Source organism: Hyla sarda, chromosome 4 (genome assembly GCF_029499605.1).
Source record: "Hyla sarda isolate aHylSar1 chromosome 4, aHylSar1.hap1, whole genome shotgun sequence".
In the NCBI taxonomy this organism is placed as follows: domain Eukaryota; kingdom Metazoa; phylum Chordata; class Amphibia; order Anura; family Hylidae; genus Hyla; species Hyla sarda.
In genome coordinates, this window is record NC_079192.1 from 370,473,426 (window position 1) to 370,492,692 (window position 19,267).

The 19,267-nt window shown below is 41.6% G+C and overlaps 1 protein-coding gene across 2 annotated transcripts in view; it reads right to left on the reverse strand.

The window, feature by feature from the left end:
- Positions 1–6,541: 6,541 nt before the first annotated feature.
- The window catches only part of LOC130267272 (histidine--tRNA ligase, cytoplasmic-like), a 93,793-nt gene continuing 81,067 nt past the window's right edge, over positions 6,542–19,267 (reverse strand). For both annotated transcript variants that reach the window (XM_056516738.1, XM_056516737.1), the window contains exons 11-14: positions 12,559–12,822; positions 11,720–11,836; positions 9,475–9,621; positions 6,542–7,542 (exon numbers count right to left, since the gene is read on the reverse strand). In XM_056516738.1, coding sequence (XP_056372713.1) covers positions 7,489–7,542; positions 9,475–9,621; positions 11,720–11,836; positions 12,559–12,822 — 582 coding nt within the window. In that variant the 3' untranslated portion in view covers positions 6,542–7,488. The remainder of the gene's footprint in view (positions 7,543–9,474; positions 9,622–11,719; positions 11,837–12,558; positions 12,823–19,267) is intronic.

The window sequence follows — 19,267 nt, forward strand, 5'->3', positions numbered from 1 at the left end:
ATGTCTACTTTTTTGGCATAATAAACTTGACATGTTTTAACTTTTTGAAGACAGAGGGCTTCAAAGTATAGCAGCAATTTTCCAATTTTTCATGAAAATTTCTAAATCTGAATTTTTCAGGGACCAGTTCAGGTTAGAAGTGAATTTGAGGGGCTTTATGTTCGAAATACTCCATAATGAAACCCATTATAAAAAAACGCACCCCTTAAAGTATTTAAAATGACATTCAGAAAGTTTGTTAACCCTTTAGGTGTTTCACAGGAATAGCAGCAAAGTGGAGGAGAAAATTCAAAATCTCCGTATTTTTTTTTTTTTTTTGTTTTTTTACACTAACATGTTTTTTGTAGCCCATTTTTCCCCCCATTTTTACAAGGGGTAAAAGGAGAAAAAGCCCACCCAAAATTTCTAACCCAATTTCACTTGAGTAAGGAAATACCTCATATGTGGATGTAAAGTGCTCTGAGCACTAGAGGGCTCAGAAGGGAAAGAGCGCCAATGAGATTTTGGAGAGCGAATTTTGATGAAATGGTTTTTGGGGGGCATGTCACATTTAGGAAGCCCCCATGGTGCCAGAACAGCAACCCCCCCCCCCACATGGCCCACTATTTGGGAAACTACTCCCCTCAAGGAACGTAACAAGGGGTATAGTTAGCCTTAACACCCCACAGGTGATTGACTAACTTTCTTTAAAGTGGGATGTGAAAATAAAAAATTAGATTTTTTCACTAAATTTCAGCAGGAAGCCGTTCCGTTCACCGCCCGGTTATCGGCAGTGAATGGAAATTCCGAGGGCGTACAGGCACGCCCTTGGTCCTTAAGTTCCAGGACGCGAGGGGGCGTTACCTGTGCGCCCTTGGTCCTGGTGGGGTTAAAAGTCTACTTGTTGGACCTTATAGTTTGTCCTTACTCTAAGGCTGCTTTCACACTATGAAAAGTACCCATTATATAACACCCGTTATAAAATAGCGGGCGATCGCGGGGTTAAACGGCCGTTATCGCCCGTTATTAATAATGGACATTATTTTGTGACGGGCAATTGAACGGAAGAAATAGTGCATGCACTATTTCTCCCGTTACTATCTTCAGTCACAAAATAACGTCTGTTATTAATAACGGGTTAAAACGGCTATTAGAAAGTCCCATTATAGTCAATGGGATTTTTCTAACATCCGTTAGGGATGTTTAACGCCCGCGATCGCCTGCTATTTTATAACGGGCGTTATATAATGGGTACTTTTCATAGAGTGAAAGCAGCCTTATAATAACCTGACCTGTTTCTCTTGCATTTTTTTTATTTATATTTTCTATATTTGTTTCTATATATGTTGCCAAGATAACATAACATTAAAGGGGTACTACGGTGAAAACCTTTTTTCTTTTAAATCAACTGGTGGCAGAAAGTTAAACATATTTGTAAATTACTTCTATTAAAAAAATCTTAATCCTTCCAGTACTTATTAGCTGCTGAATGCTACAGAGGAAATTCCTTTCTTTTTGGAACACTGATGACATCACGAGCACAGTGCTCTCTGCTGACATCTCTGCCCATTTTAGCAACCGTGCATAGCAGATGTATGCTAACCGTGCATAGCAGATGTATACTAAGGGCAGCATGGTGGCTTAGTGGTTAGCACTGGGGCCTTGGGTTCAAATCCCACTAAGGACAACAATAAATAAAGACTTATTATTATTATTATTATAATAACGTCAGCAAAGAGCACTGTGCTCGTGATGTCATCAGAGAGCATTCCAAAAAGAAAAGAATTTCCTCTGAAGTATTCAGCAGCTAATAAGTACAGGAAGGATTAAGATTTTTTAATAGAAGTAATTTACAAATCTGTTTAACTTTCCGGAGCCAGTTGATTTAAAAGAAAAAAGGTTTTCACCGGAGTACCCCTTTAATTACTGTTGATGCAAAAATGCTGACTGCACTTCTGCATCTTTATTTGACTATGTTATGATCTAGTCGTTTGGAACAATAATGATACTGAGACATCTGTGATTGTGAAATAAAACTAGAATAAAAAAAGTACCTGAAATGTTCTAACTAGTAAAAAAGAGAGTCATGACGGATTTTCACAAATACATCAAAACAGCACCACCTGAGCTTGCCCCCATTAGTTTTAATAGGAACAGGACACGATGAGAGGTTAAAAAGGCCCCTACAAAGCATCCCCTTCAGTGATTAAAAAATAAAATTATTGGTGAAAACAGAATTTCATTAATATTCATAATTCTAACTTTGCATTTCATACCATCCTGACAGCACCACCTGAGACATACCAGATAAAAGGTCTTTGGGGGGGGGGGGGGGGGGGGGCGGGGGGAGAGGGGGACCACAGCCTGAAGCACTTTCTATCCAAACTCTAGGTCTTATGACAAGGCTACATTGAGCTTATGTCTGAAGAACGTATGGAAAATAGACCACGTTGCTGCTCTGCATATCTGCTCTAGGGAAATTGAAGATTTTATGCCCATAAAACGACCATTGCCCTAGTAGAATGCACTTTTAAATGTTCTGGTACCGGGTTACCTAAGGATTTATAGGCTTCAGCATCAGCCATCTGGAGATTAAATTTTTTTGGACGCCTTATTATCTTTGTTAGGTCTGTGGAATTGAGTAAACAAGTTAGGGTTTTTTTCTACAAGGATTTGTCACTTCTAGATAATGAAGAACCACTACTTTTTACATCTAGGGTATGGAATGATGTTTCCCTATTTTTGGAGAGCTACAGAATGTTGGGAGCAAAATCTGTAAACACTTTAGTTAAGATTTAATTATGAGACTATAATGTCATTAACCGGTTGCCATCTAAGGATGAGCCGGCTCGTCCAGAGACGGCAAGCAGTGTATGGCACGGGCTCCCGACTCGATTCTTGTAGCTGGGGGCTGCCGTTAAAAGCAGACATGCGGCGATCACCGTGGGTGGCTATTAACCCTTTAGATTGCCACTGTCAAAGTTCTAAAGGGACCTATAGCCAGTCCCTGGCAGCGCAATCGCTGGGTTGGGGGGGGGGGGGGGGCGCCACTGTGGAGGTAGCCATAGGGCTTACCTCTGCTCCTACGGCTGTCCCAGCTCTGTGATTGATAGAGCCTGGCTGAACCAGGCTTTATCAATCAAGCGCAGAGCACACAGATCAATGTGGTTGTATGGAACCACATTGATCTGTATGAGGAATCTACTGATTCCCCCTAAAAGTAATCTAAGTGGACTAAAAGTGTTAAAAAAAAAAGTTGGAAAAAAACACCCATTAACCCCTTTTGAATAAGTTTGAATAAGTCCCCTTTTCCCAAATTCCTTATAAAAAATATATAATCATAATAAAAATAAACACATGTGATATCGCCGCGTGCGTAAATGTCTGAACTATTAAATTATAATGTTAATTAAACTGCACGGTCAATGGCGTTAATAAAGTCCAAAATTGCGTATCTTTGGTCACTTTGTATACCCTAAAAATGTATAAAAAGCGATCAAAAAGTCAGATCAAAACCAAAATGGTACCGATAAAAACTTTAGATCACGGCGCCAAAAAATTAGCCCTCATACACCTCATATATGGAAAAATAAAAGTTATAGGGGTCAGAAGATGACAATTTTACACATACTAATTTTGGTGCATGTAGTTATAATTTTTTTTAAAGTAGTAAAATAAAATAAAACCTATATTAATTTGGTATCCTTGTAACCGTATGGACCTACAGAGTAAAGATATGGGCCGACATTTATCATTGTCTTTAGACAGTTTTTTGTGTCTAGAAAAGGCACAAGCAGGGTTTATATCCTCCTTTTTTGCGCCTTTTGGTTTACACATTTCTGCTGACTTTGAGTTGCAATCCACTGATTTTAGCAAGTCTCATGATATGGAAGGGTTTTATGAACTGCGCCTTTTTGTGAAAAGGCACAAAAAAGGCGCAAAGCCACTGAAAAGTCCCTAAAACTACACCAGACTTAGCTTAGCCTTTTGGTGTATATCAAGAGAGAAATTTCAGAAAATATTTACCTGCACAAAATGTATCAAATGCTCTGACCATTTAATAAATTTGGTTCTCCTACACATTATCAGTACACACACAAAAAAAATAAAAAAAAATAAAAAAAGTGTAGAAAAAAGGTTCACTTACACCTACAATGATAAATGCTGGCCATGGTGTAATTTTTACCAAAAAGTGCACTGCATAGAATTGGAAGTCCCCAAAACTTACAAAATTTCGTTTTTTTTTCCCCAATTTTTCCCCACAAATATTTTTTTTCTGGTTTTGCCATAATTTTTGTGGTGAAATGATTGATGTCATTATAAAGTACAATTGGTGGTGCAAAAAAATCCCTCATATGGGTCTGTATATACAAAATTTAAAGCGTTATGATTTTTAGAAGGTGATGAGGAAAAAACGAAAGTGCAAAAATGAAAAAACCCTGCGTTAGATAGAAACCCTTTGGATAGGGGATAAGATGTCTAGGGGCGGAGTCCCTCTTTAGGTATAGTCAGGTAAGGATCATTGAGAGACAGAGCCTGAATCTTTCCTGCCAAAACCCAAGGGTTTTCCATGTTAACACAATGAGAGCTAGGTTTAAGTCCCAGGGGGAAACAGGTTTTGGGTTCTATTCTTGCTATAGATCTAAAAAAAAATTTTTTGATTAATTTATGTTTAGCAATGGAAGGGGCAAAGAAACACCCGAAGGTTTCTATCTGAACTACTAAGGGATAAGCCTTTGTCTAACTGTTCATTACCCAGTACCTGAGGTATGTCAGGAATAAAGGAATCTGGAGCAGATGTTCCACACCAAATGACAAACTTGTCCCACTGTTTTAGGTAAACAGTAGAAGTGAAGTCTTTCTTACTTATTAGAAAGGTGTTAAATACTTTAGAAGAAAGATATCACGAAGCTCATGATGCAATTCTCAGAAACCATGCTGCCAACTGTAAATTTTCCAGCCCTTTGTGATGAAGTGGATACTGCATGAGAAGATAGTGTTTTTTGTTTTTTTTGGCAGAAGTATGGGTTCCACTAGGGTCAGCTGTCTCTGGAGACTGAACCACCCTCTTTTTGGCTACATTGGTGCTATGAAAATCAATTGAACATTTTCCAGTCAAATTTTCTGCAACACTTTTGCAATCAGGGAGAGATACATAAAGACATACACTAGCTTGAACTTCCTTTGTGGAAGAGCTTCCACCCTTTCTGATTTTTCTGTTGGGTTCAGCGGAAAAAAAAACAAGATTCACCTTCAGATTCTTATTTTCTTGATGAATAGATCAATCCCCGGCTGACACAATTTTACCACTAGATCTTGAAAAACCTGGATGTTTAGTTCTTCTTCTGTGTTGTCTTTGCCTTTGAGGTGAACAGCTATAAGAGAGGTTATATTTTTCTCTGCCCAAAGGAAGATAATTTCTGCCAACTTCTGTTTGTGCACTGTTACCCCCTTGATAATTCAGGAAAGCAATAGTGGTAATGTTGCCTGAATACATTTTTACATGACGACTCTTTGTCAGACTTCTGGAAGCTTTCAAGGTTTTGTAAACTGTCTTCGGTTCCCAAAAGTATGAGGAACTGGTCTGCGTTTTTTGAGACCAAGGGCCTTGAAATTGATGGTCTTCTATGTACGCTCCCCAGCTCCGCAAACTTATGTCTGTAGTTATGGATTTTGTGGCACGAGGAATCCAAGAAGATGCCTTTTCCAAACGTCTTCTCTTTAGCCACCATTTACCGACACTTTCACTTGGTGAGGTAATAATCATCCTTTTTGTCCAGAGAAAGCTGGGATCTGTCCTAAACTTTTAGGATTTGGTTTTGGAGAATCTTTGAGTGATTCTGACCCCAAGGGACTGCCAGAATGCATGAGATCGCGGATCTAAGTAATGATATCACCTCTCTGATGAATGTCTAGTTCTGTTGATAGAACTTCTTCACTTTCTGGAGAAGGGAGCAGACCTTGCTGAGACAGTAGATCTTCTAACTAAGCTATGATTAGTAAGTTGGCTAGATAAGGAATTATGACAATTCCTTTCAGTCTTAAGGATGCTGGTGAAAATCCTGGGAGCAGATGATATCCCACCTGGTAGTGCCCTGTACTGAATCTGGTAATGGTAGTATACTGCAAATCTGAGATATTTCTGATGGGTTATGTGTATGGGGAGATAGAAGAAAGCATCTTTTAAATCTAAGATTGCCATCCAGGCATGCTTGGGATTAGGGGGAATAGCCATTTGTTAACCTACACTAAACCCAATAAACAGGGTTCACGTGCGAGTGAACTGGATGAGAATGCGGTATTACTTACCTGGATCCACAGTCCAGTTCCAGAGATACATACTGTATTAGCCAGCATTGCTTATCTGAAAATGGCCAGCATTGCGCAATGGAAGGGGGGGACACGGCTGCACAGATTTGCATGCCCCCCTCATGAATATTCATTGGACCCCTTCGCCCATGTGAGTGCGAGGTGTGTATGCATATCGGTGCAGAGGGGATGAGAGCAAGGAAGCTGGAAACCAATTACCGTATATATATATATATTTTTTTTTTTTCTTCCATTGTTTAGCTTTTTCTTTATATAATAAGAAAAACAGGGTTGTTTCATTTTTTTATGCATAAAAATGTTTTCTTTCTCTCCTTTGGAAACTTTAACATGACATCATTTGTATAATTCATTGCAATTCATCACAATAAACTACAATACAGGTCTCCTGTTACACCCTGGGGGTGGTGAGGCCCCATTTGCTCCATTCAACAACTCAAATACCATGGTGGCATTTGACTGTGGCATCTAAGGATTATCTGGCAATCAACTTTTTTCACATTTGTGCTTGGGTGTTGGAAAAAAAACACCTCCCCTTCCCTTACTTGCTCCCCTGCTGCCACCACTGTCAGTGAGTCCCTGTTCCCACCTCAGCCAGTGAGCGGCTTAGCAGGGAATGGCTCATGCCAACCTTGATCCTGAAAGCGCTGAACAGTAGAGACTGAGACTCAGTGACAACGTTAGTGGCAGGGGAAAGAGGAAGGCAAGTATGCATTTTCTTTCTTTTTTTTTTCCCCACCTGCCCAATCAAGTATCAAGGCCATTTCCACTCTAAGCCACTAATGGCAAGTGTCAGCTGTATAACACCATTGGCACATACCATGTATAGAGTGCACTCAGCACCATGTCATATTTACCCAGGGCACATCTGTACAGTCAATATATAACTATTTATTTATATGGCTTATAAACAGTCTCAATATAAAGAAATAATTCCAATGTATTCTTCATGGTGTTATTGTGCACATATTGGCCCTAATTTACTAAGAATGTTGTTTTTTTTTATAAGTGTGAAATGCTGTTTTAGACTTGCATGATTCCAGTCTATTACACATCGATTTTACATTTTGGTGCACTACCTGAAAAAAGCAGGTTGGGTTTACAAATATAAATCAGGGCCATAGTCTTCATTCTTTTATAACTGGTAGATCCTATGTAGGAGAATCTTTGAGTGAGGTACTGTTAGCTTGTCCGCTTCTGGATTTCGTCTACTAAATATTCTCTAGGAATGTTGACCTGTTATAAGAGAAAAGGAAATAGTTGGACTGTGGTTCTCTGCTTTTTTAAAAGGGTAGCAAAAGTGCTCATAGATTTTATTAGTATTCTACTAATGAAGACAGACATCATTTCTACAGTGAAGCATGGTGGTGGCAGCATCTGAATGGAGCAAAGTACAGAGATATTATTAATGAAAATATGAGTGCACTGAACCTCAGACTGGGCCTAAGCACACAGCTAAGACAATATAGAAGCGGCTTAGCAACAACCCTGTGAATGTTCACAAATGGCCCAGTCAGAACCATTACTTGAACTCAATGGAATTCCTCCAGCAGTCCCCATTCAAATTGACAGAGCTTGAGAGGATCTGTTGAGAAGAATGGCGGAAAAACTCCAAATCCAGGTGTGCAAACTTTGTGGCATCATACCCAAGTAGATTAAAGCCTGTCACCACTGCCAAAGGTGCTTCAACTAAGTACTGAGTAAAGGCTCGGAATACTTCTGTATATGCAATATTCCGTTTTTTTAAAATAAATTAGTAAAGATTTCTAACATTCAGTTGCCATTGTGGTGTACTGAGTCAGAATGATGGTGTGAAAGCATTTTAGCACAAAATGACAGGCTGTTCACTCACACTAAACGCAATACACTGGGTTATAGTGTTAGTGAGCTGACATCAGTAAAAGGAGGTATTACTTACTGAAAGTGGTGTCTGCGTTGTGAAAATATAGGGGGAATTTATCAAAGGTGATGTAGGTAAACAATGTTTCTACACCTTTAATTTGTGTGGTGGTAATGTGGTGTGCAATTTATTAAATGGTGCATGGCATGTGATAAAAATGGCACTAATAAACATTTTTTTTGAAATTACACTTTAGCACGCCACTTTGTATGATTCCTCTTCTGCGACTTTTCAACCCTGTGTGCCAAAATGCTGTCCACAGCCAATTTTGTAAGACAAGTTTGGGCTTGTGTAGATTTGGGATAAATTGAGGGCTTTGCAACAAATTGCTAATGATAAATCCATTACCACTGCATTAATGTTACTACAAATCTGTATATCACAGCACGCCTTGATTCTTGTGTAAACCAAAGTTGCAAATTTGACACTGCAACAAATTAACTCTTAAAAACAGGTAAATCCTTAGATAAATTCCCTCCACGGCCCCTGTTGCTAGTAGGGAGTTGTTGGGAGTTTGACCACTGGGACCCTCAGCAATCTAGAGAATGGTGGTCCCTGAGTGCCCTGCATTTTCTTTCAGTTTAATAGCAGTCAATGGAGTGGCAGCCCCACAAGTGCACTTCTGCTTCATTCCCACAGGGCACTCAGGGACCAACATTCTCAAGACAGCGATCACACGCTTAGCACCTATCCTGTGGATCAATAATAACAGATTATCGTGGGAAAACACCTTTAACACATTTAAATAAACTATTGACATGTCACATAAGCGAAAAGTTTTGATTTGATCGTTCGATACAACCGGTTGAAGCCTGTGACAGTGCACTTTACTCCTAGGCTCAGAGCTTTGTCCGCAGACATTTAACTGGGGCCCGTCATTTGCATTACAGTCAGACAGTAATGCTTTAAAGGCTAATTCAGATGTGAAATATTGATTTCTGAATTATGTTTGTGGAATCCACATTCAACTTCTGCAACAAAAAACCCCCCAAAAACTACAGTGCATTTGAATGAGGTGTTAATATACCATGTTCACTTACAGTGTAAAAAACCTGCAACAGATTCTTGACATACTTTTTGTTGCAGGAATACCATGGATTTCACTCACTGCAATGCAATGAGTGAAATCTACCGCTATATCTTCACCAAGTACCTCAAAAGATTTTAGTGCATGTTTGCTGTTTGGTCATTTTTATGCTACTTTGGCTTCTATGGTTGTCTTTTATCAGTATTCCAATTGATTCTAACAGACTAACATAGATGTTTACCTCCTCTCGTGTTGTAACATCTCTAAGTTTCACCACTCCATCTTTAAGTTCTTGCTCCCCAATAATGGCCACTAGTGGAATGCCTGTCTTCTCGCAGTATTGCAGCTGGGCAAGTAATTTAGGGTTCTTCTTGTGAAGCATCTCTGCCTATATGGAAGAAATGAAAAACATTACATTATGTTACAAAAATATAATAGTTAGGAACACATAGCTACTAATAACAAAACACGGCTCCTCTTGCTGGAACTGCAACAGAAACAAAGCAATGTGAACCAAAATTATTGGTGGTTCAGATGTTGCAGGGATCTTATGTGGTGGCCACAAGTCATCCCCTCTGCTACAGGCAAAGGAAACAGGACCCAGTTCTTACAATTTGTAAATGACCAGCATTATTATCACCAATAAACAAGATTATTATCAATAATACTGATGCCCCAAAAAACTCTTGGGGTCCAAAATAGCGCACCCAATGGCGGCATGCACACTACTGATACACAGAATCACACCATATAAGTGGCCTTATAACATCATTCACTGGCAGATTTTAGTACCCTATGGGTATACAGACTTTTTTTTCCACCGTTATGTCAGGGTATTTTTTTTTCTTTACCAATAAATCAATATTGTTAATACTTTATTTGTGGACACTGAGAAACACTTTCCTAAAATAAATGAAAATAAATGTATTTTTGATTCCTGGAGAAATGTAAGAGTTAAAAGTAAAGGGAAAAGAGGGTTGGATGTTGTTATTAATGATACAAATTATGTATATTAGGTCTGCACGATATGGGGAAAATGTGAGATTGCGATTATGGGATTAAATATTGAGATTTCGATATGTGATGCAATATAATAAATAAATGGTGAAGTCCCCCCATTTCATGTCCAATCTCCTCCATTTCACATCTATCCACCTATTTTATGCCCACCGTCCATTTCACATATACCCTATTTAATTTCTTTCTATCTCCTCCCTGTCACAATCTCCCTCCTATGTCACATTCTTCCCTCCATGTCACTTCCCCCCCCCCGTCACATATCTCTTTGTCACATTCTCCCATGTCACAATCCCCCCGTCACATTCTCCCCCCATGTCACAATCCCCCCCCACGTCACAATCTTCCCTCCATGTCACATGTCTCCATTTCTCCCTGTGCCCTTTTACTTAGCTCAGTGTTTTTCTACCAGGGTGCCTCCAGCTGTTGCAAAACTGCTACTCTCAGCATTCCCGGGCATGCTGGGAGTTGTAGTTTTGCAACAAATGGAGGCAACCTGGTTGAGAAACACTGACTTTTAGTATTTAAATTTGTTTTTACCTGCTCTGGCCAGCCCCGCCTGCAGCAGTACATGGAAGCCGGCCCGAGCAGATAATCGCAAGTTTTCCTGGGGGGCGTATCGCAAAAAGCAAAAATCGCGATTTGATTACTTTTGCGATATATCGTGCAACCCTAATGTGTATATATATGTATGTATATATAAATGCAAAATCATAGGATGTTGCAGTATCTTGTAATACCTTTTTTATTGGACTAACAGTATTTTGTAAAGACAAGCTTTCGGGATTCCTCCCTTTATCAAGTCAAAAGCATTTCTGAGCATACAAGAAGAAAACACACAGGTTACAGCTCACAAAATATGCAGGGGTTAAAACAACAGATGTGGAAAATTCACACTAATGCAGGGTTTCAACAAACAATGAATTGCACAAATCGATTAGTTGCCAATAAAGTAATCAATTAATCTGGAAAAGATGGTGAAATTAGGAAAAAATAGGTAAAGTATATAAAAACAAGGGTTTTTATGTTTTCCCCCCTGTACCCCTATTATTACTTGCCACAGTGTTTCCCAACCAGAGCCAGTGTTTCCCAACCAGGCCTTTGGACGACTCTGAAAGTGGCACGCCTCCTCCCAGCCCTAACCAACTTCCAGAATGAAGCCCTGTACATCAATCATGTGTGACCAGCAAAGTTAGGAAAATTACCTTCTCTTAGATGGCAATATGCCTTAACTGATGGTGCCTGCACCTCTGTACCTTAAATGGAGGTGAGGGCGGCACTCTGCTCTGCCCCTGGCAACCAATCAGAGCTCCCGGCGGGGAATTTGACATCACAGCACTGTAATTTCATATTCCAGTGCTGGGAGCCGGCCAGGAAGAAGGCAGAGCCAGTGCCGCCTGCACATTTAATCGTTGCAGTTGTTAAATATACACAGACACACACACAGCAACAGGGTCCTGCACACTTACTTTAATGCCAGCTTTCCAGAGCGCAGTAATAAGTTTCATCCGCTCTTCTAAGTAATGTGGCTGGGCTGAAGCCACCAGCACTTGAGTTTCTGTGGTTCGGATACTCTTACAGGATTCCTACAAAAAAGTTTAGGCATCAGTTGTGTAACTTTTATAGACTGAAATCTTAAAGGGGCAATTTAAGAGTTTCAAGCAGTAAGATTCTACTTTAAACTAAATTTTCATGGTGACCGGTTCCTTTTAAGCTGGAAAAATCGACTGACATTTTGTGGAAAAATATACAGAATAACTTGTATTTTTTCATTTAAGAGGGACTCTGTCACCTCTTAACACCCCCAGCCTAAACTACAGTAATAAAGTATATAGATCAAAAAATACTGATTCCAAATCTGTAATTTTTATCTTTCGACTCACTTACATTCCTCTATTGATCTTAGGAATCTAGTGAGCAGTCCTATAAGTGATTGACAGCCATCCCTGTATGTATGGATTCAGAGGTAGATGTCAATCACTCATCGGACTTCTAAATCTCCAGATAATGATATGAGTAAAAGGCACTCAACATAACAGCATACAGGCAGGCTCAAATAAAAGTGCAAACGATTCATTTCTTCATGGTACTGAATGGGTCACAGTACTTTGTAGAGAGCACAAATATAAGCTCCGCGCTTGCTCTGCTTTACCATCATTTGCTGTGAAACACATTTACTTACTTACTCTTTTTCCATATGCACTAAGTACATAAAGCTACAAAAGGCTCTGATATTTTCTGGCAAACTGGCAAGTTACAATCACATATATATATATATATATATATATATATATATAAAATCACCTACCTCTGCTTTCTTCTTTTCTATAGAGAGTATTCTTTCAATTCCAATGCTGATCCCCACACATGGTACTATTCTGCCCTTGGCATCAAACATTCCCACCAGGTCATCATAACGCCCCCCTGCAGCTATGCTGCCGAATACAGCTCTCCTGTTAGTATCATTATCTTGTAAACTGTGGGGTTCTTTAGGGTCTTCAAGCAGTACAGCTTCATAGATCACCCTGGTATAATAATCCAAACCACGGGCCAAGCCCAGATCAAAGGTGACCTAAAAAAGAAATGAAAATAACATGGTAACCTACCTGAAGGCTCAGATTATTTAAGGGGTTATCCACCATAAGGTGATTTTAGTATGTACCTGGCAGACAGTAATGGACATGCTTAGGAAGGATCTGTACTTGTCTTGGTGCTAAATGGCTACGTTGTGAGATTACCATAACACTGTGACTAGCTTTTTGTGAACTTGTATTTCCTGTTTGACTTTTCTTTTTTTTTTTTTTTTTTTTACTACAAATCCCACAAATCCATTTTGCTCCCTCCCACACATCAGTCACCCCACCCATTGAAACAAAAGACCTGTGGTTTTCAATCAGGGTGCCTACAGCTGTTGCATTAGTTGCAGAATCATGTCTCTCCCACCAAGCGATCCCTCCACCCATTGAAGCAGACAGGCTCCCTGTCATCAGCTGATGACTAGTGAGTCAGGTCGCGGCCGCATTGCAACCTGGGAAAAATCCGAGAAGTCATTTTGTATGCTGTTAAAAATAAATAGTGGGGTGAAAATCACAGAAGAATTGTGAGAAAATCGTCACACACAGGTACAGACACTATATTATGAACTACACTAACTGTACAGCCCCTGTAACATAGTCAAAAAAATTCCTGGAATACCTCTTTAACCTTAACCTCTTCAGGACATAGGGCGTATGGATACGCCCTGCATCCCGAGTCCTTAAGGACCGAGGGCGTATCCATACGCCCGTGGGAATTCCGGCCCCCACCGCTAGCCGGTTGGGGACCGGAGCCGGATGCCTGCTGAAATCGTTCAGCAGGCATCCCGGCATATCGCCCAGGGGGGTCATTATGCCCCCCCATGTCGGCGACAATTCAGTCCAGCGATCTGCGGCGATTCTGGGTCAATTGGGTCTCCAGTGACCCGGTATTACAGGCTGTTCGGGGCCATCTCCGACGGCCCCGAACAGCCAGAGCCTGCAGGGGTGAGGTGGCACTGGTGCCACCTCACGATCGCCCTGATTTGTCGGCCGGATTACCGGCCGACCAATCAGGGCGCCTGCTGCGGGTGTCACTCCCGCACCCGCTCCGCCCCTCTTCCGGAGGACGTGAGCGGGTGCGGGACGTGCACCCCGGGTGCTGGGGACCCCGATCCCCGGCGTTAATGTTGGGATCGGGGCCCCAGGAGCAGCGGCGGCGGCGGGACTGACTCTCCGGCGTGCAGCAACAGCTCCCAGCATGCAGAAAGGGCATGCTGGGAGCTGAAGTTATGCAACAGCAGGAGGCAGACCACCACAACTCCCAGCATTCCCTTATGGGCATGCTGGGACTTATGGTTTTGCAACAGCTGGAGGCACATTTTTTCTATGGAAAAGTGTACCTTCAGCTGTTGTGTAACTACAACTCCCAGCTTGCACAAACAGCTAAAGTGCATGCTGGGAGTTGTAGTGGTGCATCTGCTGGTTGCATAACTACAACTCCCAGCATGCCCGTTGGCTGTCGGTGACTGCTGAGAGTTGTAGTTTTGCAACAGCTGAAGGCACACTGGTTGTGAAACTTAGAGTTTTTTTTTACCTAACTCAGTGTTTCACGACCGGTGTGCCTCCAGCTGTTGCAAACTACAACTCTCAGCAGTCACCATACACCATGCACCGTACATGCTGGGAGTTGTAGTTTTGCAACAGCTGGAGGCACACTGGTTGTGAAACACTGAGTTAGGTCACAAACTCAGTGATACATAACCAGTGTGCCTACAGTTGTTGCAAAACTACAACGCTCAGCAGTCACCGACAGCCAACGGGCATGCTGGGAGTTGTAGTTTTGCAACAGCTGGCTGTCCCACCTGTGGGGTATAAAGGTTCACTTAACCCCTTGTTACGTTCCCCGAGGGGTCTAGTTTCCAAAATGATATGCCATGTGGTTTTTTTTTTTGCTGTCCTGGCACCATAGGGGCTTCCTAAATGCGGCATGCCCCCAGAGCAAAATTTGCTTTCAAAAAGCCAAATGTGACTCCTCTTCCGAGACCTGTAGTGCGCCAGCAGAGCACTTTTCACCCCCATATGGGGTGTTTTCTGAATCGGGAGAAATTGGGCTTCAAATTTTAAGGGGTATTTTTTGCTATTACCCTTTTTAAAAATTAAAAATTTTTGGGAAAACAAGCATTTTAGGTAAAAATATATATATATTTTTTTACATTTGCAAAAGTCGTGAAACACCTGTGGGGTATTAAGGTTCACTTTATCCCATGTTACATTCCCCGAGGGGTCTAGTTTCCAAAATAGTATGCCATGTGGTTTTTTTTTTGCTGTTCTGGCACCATAAGGGCTTCCTAAAGGTGACATACCCCCCAAAAACCATTTCAGAAAAACGTACTCTCCAAAATCCCCTTGTCGCTCCTTTTGAGCCCTCTACTGCGAGAGAAATTGGGCTACAAATACAAGTAAAAATTTTGTCCTTTTACCCCTTGTAAAAATTCAAAAATTGGGTCTACAAGAACATGTAAGTGTAAAAAATGAAGATTGTGAATTTTCTCCTTCACTTTGCTGCTATTCGTGTGAAACACCTAAAGGGTTAAAACGCTGACTGAATGTCATTTTGAATACTTTGGGGGGTGTAGTTTTTATAATGGGGTCATTTATGGGGTATTTCTAATATGAAGACCCTTCAAATCTGAACTGGTCCCTGAAAAATACTGAGTTTGAAAATTTTGTGAAAAATCGGAAAATTGCTGCTGACCGTTGAAGCCCTCTGGTGTCTTCCAAAAGTAAAAACTCATCAATTTTATGATGCAAACATAAAGTAGACATATTGTATATGTGAACCAAAAAAAATGTATTCGTAATATCCATTTTCCTTACAAGCAGAGAGCTTCAAAGTTAGAAAAATGCAAAATTTTCAAATTTTTCATCCAATTTACGGATTTTTCACCAAGAAAGGATGCAAGTATCGACAAAAATTTACCACTATGTTAAAGTAGAATATGTCACGAAAAAACAATCTCGGAATCAGAATGATAACTAAAAGCATTCCAGAGTTATTAATGTTTAAAGTGACAGTGGTCAGATGTGCAAAAAACGCTCCGGTCCTTAAGGCCAAAATGGGCTCCGTCCTGAAGGGGTTAATGGGGTACTCGGTGGAAAACTTTTTTTTTTTTTTTTTTAAATCAACTGGTGCCAGAAAGTTAAACAGATTTGTAAATTACTTCTATTAAAAAATCTTAATCCTTCCAGTACTTATTAGCTTCTGAATACAGAGGAAATTATTTTCTTTTTGGAACACAGTGCTCTCTGCTGACATCTCTCTGCTATGGGGATTTTATCCTACTCTGGACAGTTCTTAAAATGGACAGAGATGTCAGCAGAGAGCATTGTGCTCGTGATGTCAGCAGGGAGCACTGTGTTCCAAAAAGGAAATCATTTCCTCTGTACTATTCAGCAGCTAATAAGTACTGGAAGCATTAAGATTTTTTAATAGAAGTAATTTACAAATCTGTTTAACTTTCTGGCACCAGTTGATTTAAGTACCCTTGCTCCCTGGTACTTAAGGATCAAGGGCATACCTGTATGCTGTTGCAAAACTATAACTCCCAGCATGCACTGACAGGCCATGCATGCTGGGAGTTGTAGTTTTGCAACAGCTGGAGACACAAGGGTTGGGAATCATTGAGTTAGGAAACAGACAGTGGTGCGGAAACACTGCGGTAGTCTGTTAACTAACACAGTGTTTCCCAAACAGTGTGCCTCAAGCTGTTGCATAAAAACTCACAGCATGCACGGTCTGTCAGTGCATGCTGGGAGTTGTAGTTTTGCCCCCCCGCCCCATGTGAATGTACAGGGTACATTCCCACGGGCGGGGGTTTACAGCAAGTTTCACTGTAAACCCACACCTGTGTGAATATACCCTAAAAACACTACACTACACTAACCCTAAATAAAGAGTTAAACACTACATATACACTACACCCTTACACTGTGCCCTCACATATAAAAAAAAAACGTCTTGTACGTCAGTTTTTCCAAAACGGAGCCTCCAGCTGTTGCAAAATAACGACTCCCAGTATTGCCAGACAGCCATTGACTGTCAAGGCATGTTGGGTAGTTTTGCAACAGCTTGAGGCTCCCTGTTTGGGAAAAACTGGCGTACAGTATTTTTGGTATCTGAGGCAAGTGGAACGCTTGCATCCGGGTACACCCCTATGAAAATCCCTAATTTAAGCCTCAAATGCGCATGGCGCTCTCTCACTTCAGAGCCCTGTCATATTTCAAGGCAACAGTTTAGGGCCACACATGGGGTATTTCCGTACTCGGGAGAAATTGCGCTACAAATTTTCTCCTTTTACCCCTTATGAAAAGGTAAAGTTGGGGTCTACACCAACATGTTAGTGTAAAAAAATTAACATTTTTACACTAACATGCTGGTGTTGCCCAATACTTTTCATTTTCATAAGAGGTAAAAGGAAAAAAAAAATGTAACACAATTTCTCCCAAGTACGGAAATACCCCATATGTGGACGTAAAATGCTCTGCGGGCGCACAACAAGGCTCAGGAGTGAGAGCGCACTATGTACATTTGAGGCATAAACTGGTGATTTTCACAGGGGTGGCTGCTGGTTACAGCGGTTCTGACATAAAACGCAAAAAAATAAATTTCCACATGTTACCCCATTTTGGAAACTACCCCCCTCACGGAATGCAACAAGGGGTGCATTGAGCATTTACACCACACAGGTGTCTGACAGATTTTTGGAACAGTGGTCCGTGAAAATGAAAAATTTAATTTTTCATTTGCACAGCCCACTGTTACAAAGATCTGTCAAACGCCAGTGGGGTGTAAATGCTCACTGCACCCATTGTTACGTTCCTTGAGGAGTGTAGTTTCCCAAATAGTGTGCCATGTGCTTTTTTTCCCCGCTGTTCTGGCACCATGGGGGCTTCCTAACTGAGACATGCCCCGCAAAAACCATTTCGGCAAAATTCGCTTTCCAAAAGTCCCCTTCAGAGCCCTCTAGTGCACCTGCAGATCACTTTACATCCACATATGATATATTTCCTTACTCAAGAGAAATGGGGTTTCAAATTTTGGGGGACATTTTCACCTATTACCCCTTGTGAAAATGAAAAATTTCGGGTAACATCAGCATTTTAGTGAAAAAAATAAAATTTTTCATTTTCACATCCAAATTTATTGAAAATTCGTCAAACACCTGTGGGGCATTAAGGCTCACTGTACCACTTGTTACAACCCTTGAGGGGTGTAGTTTCCAAAATAGTGTGCCATGTGGGGTGTTTTTTGCTTTTCTGACACCATGGGGGCTTCCTACGACATGCCCCGCAAAAACAATTTCAGCAAAACTTGCTGTTTAAAATCCCATTGTCGCTTCTTCTCTTCTGAGCCCTCTGGTGCGCCCACAAAGCACTTTACATCCACATTATGAGGTATTTCCTTACTTACTCGAGAAAAATTGGGTTACAAATTTTGGGAGGCGTTTTCTCCTTTTACCCCTTGTAAAAATAAAAAATTTGGGTCTACAAAAACATGTTAGTGTAAAAAAATGAAGATTTAGAATTTTCGCCTCCACTTTGCTGCTATTCCTGTGAAACACCTAAAGGGTTAATAAACTTTCTGAATGTCATTTTTAATACGTTGAGGGGTGCAGTTTTCATAATGGGGTCCATTATGGGGCATTTCTAACATAAAGACCCTCAAATTCACTTCAAAACTGAACTGGTCGGGGCGTGGCCTAGACGCTGAGCCGAACGGACGCATGCTGAACTAGCTCCGCTCTGAACCGTGTTGTTTAGCATCCTGTCTTCATCCTGGACCTCAGAACTTTGCCTCAGAGACTTCGGAACCGCAGTGGATCGGTGGGGTCCATCATGCCAGCTAATAAGAGCGGTGTGGCGGTGTTGCAGGGTTTCGCGCGCGGCCAAGACCAAGATGGCGCCGGGCCTTCTTCCTCCGCTCCTGCTGAGCCGGTCGCTGACTCCTGCCCGGAGACCCCCTCTACACTGGCCGCTGCCCCGGGGGAGATGACCCTAAGTGAGGTGTCTGCGCAACTTCTGGCTGCCATTACCATGTGCAAAACTTCCCTGACGAGTATGCTGGAGGAGGTGAAGATTGATATTGGCCTAATCAGGCAGGACCTGCACAACCTCCGAGACAGGGTGAGACAGGCTGAAGCTCGTATCTCCTCAGTCGAGGACTCGTGGTGCCCTTACCTGCAGCGATTTCAGACCTTGAGCGCACTGCATCACAATGGAAAGAGAAGGCAGACGATCTGGAGAACCGGCTGCGGAGGAACAACCTCCGGATTGTTGGCCTGCCGGAACACTCTGAGGGACAGGACCCCGGCTCCTTTGTTGAAAAATGGCTGCGTGAGCTGTTGCCTGATGCCCCGTTCACTACCACCTTCGCGGTGGAGAGGGCGCACCGGGTCCCGACACGCCCCCTCCCGCCAGGGGCCCCGCCGAGGCCGCTTCTAG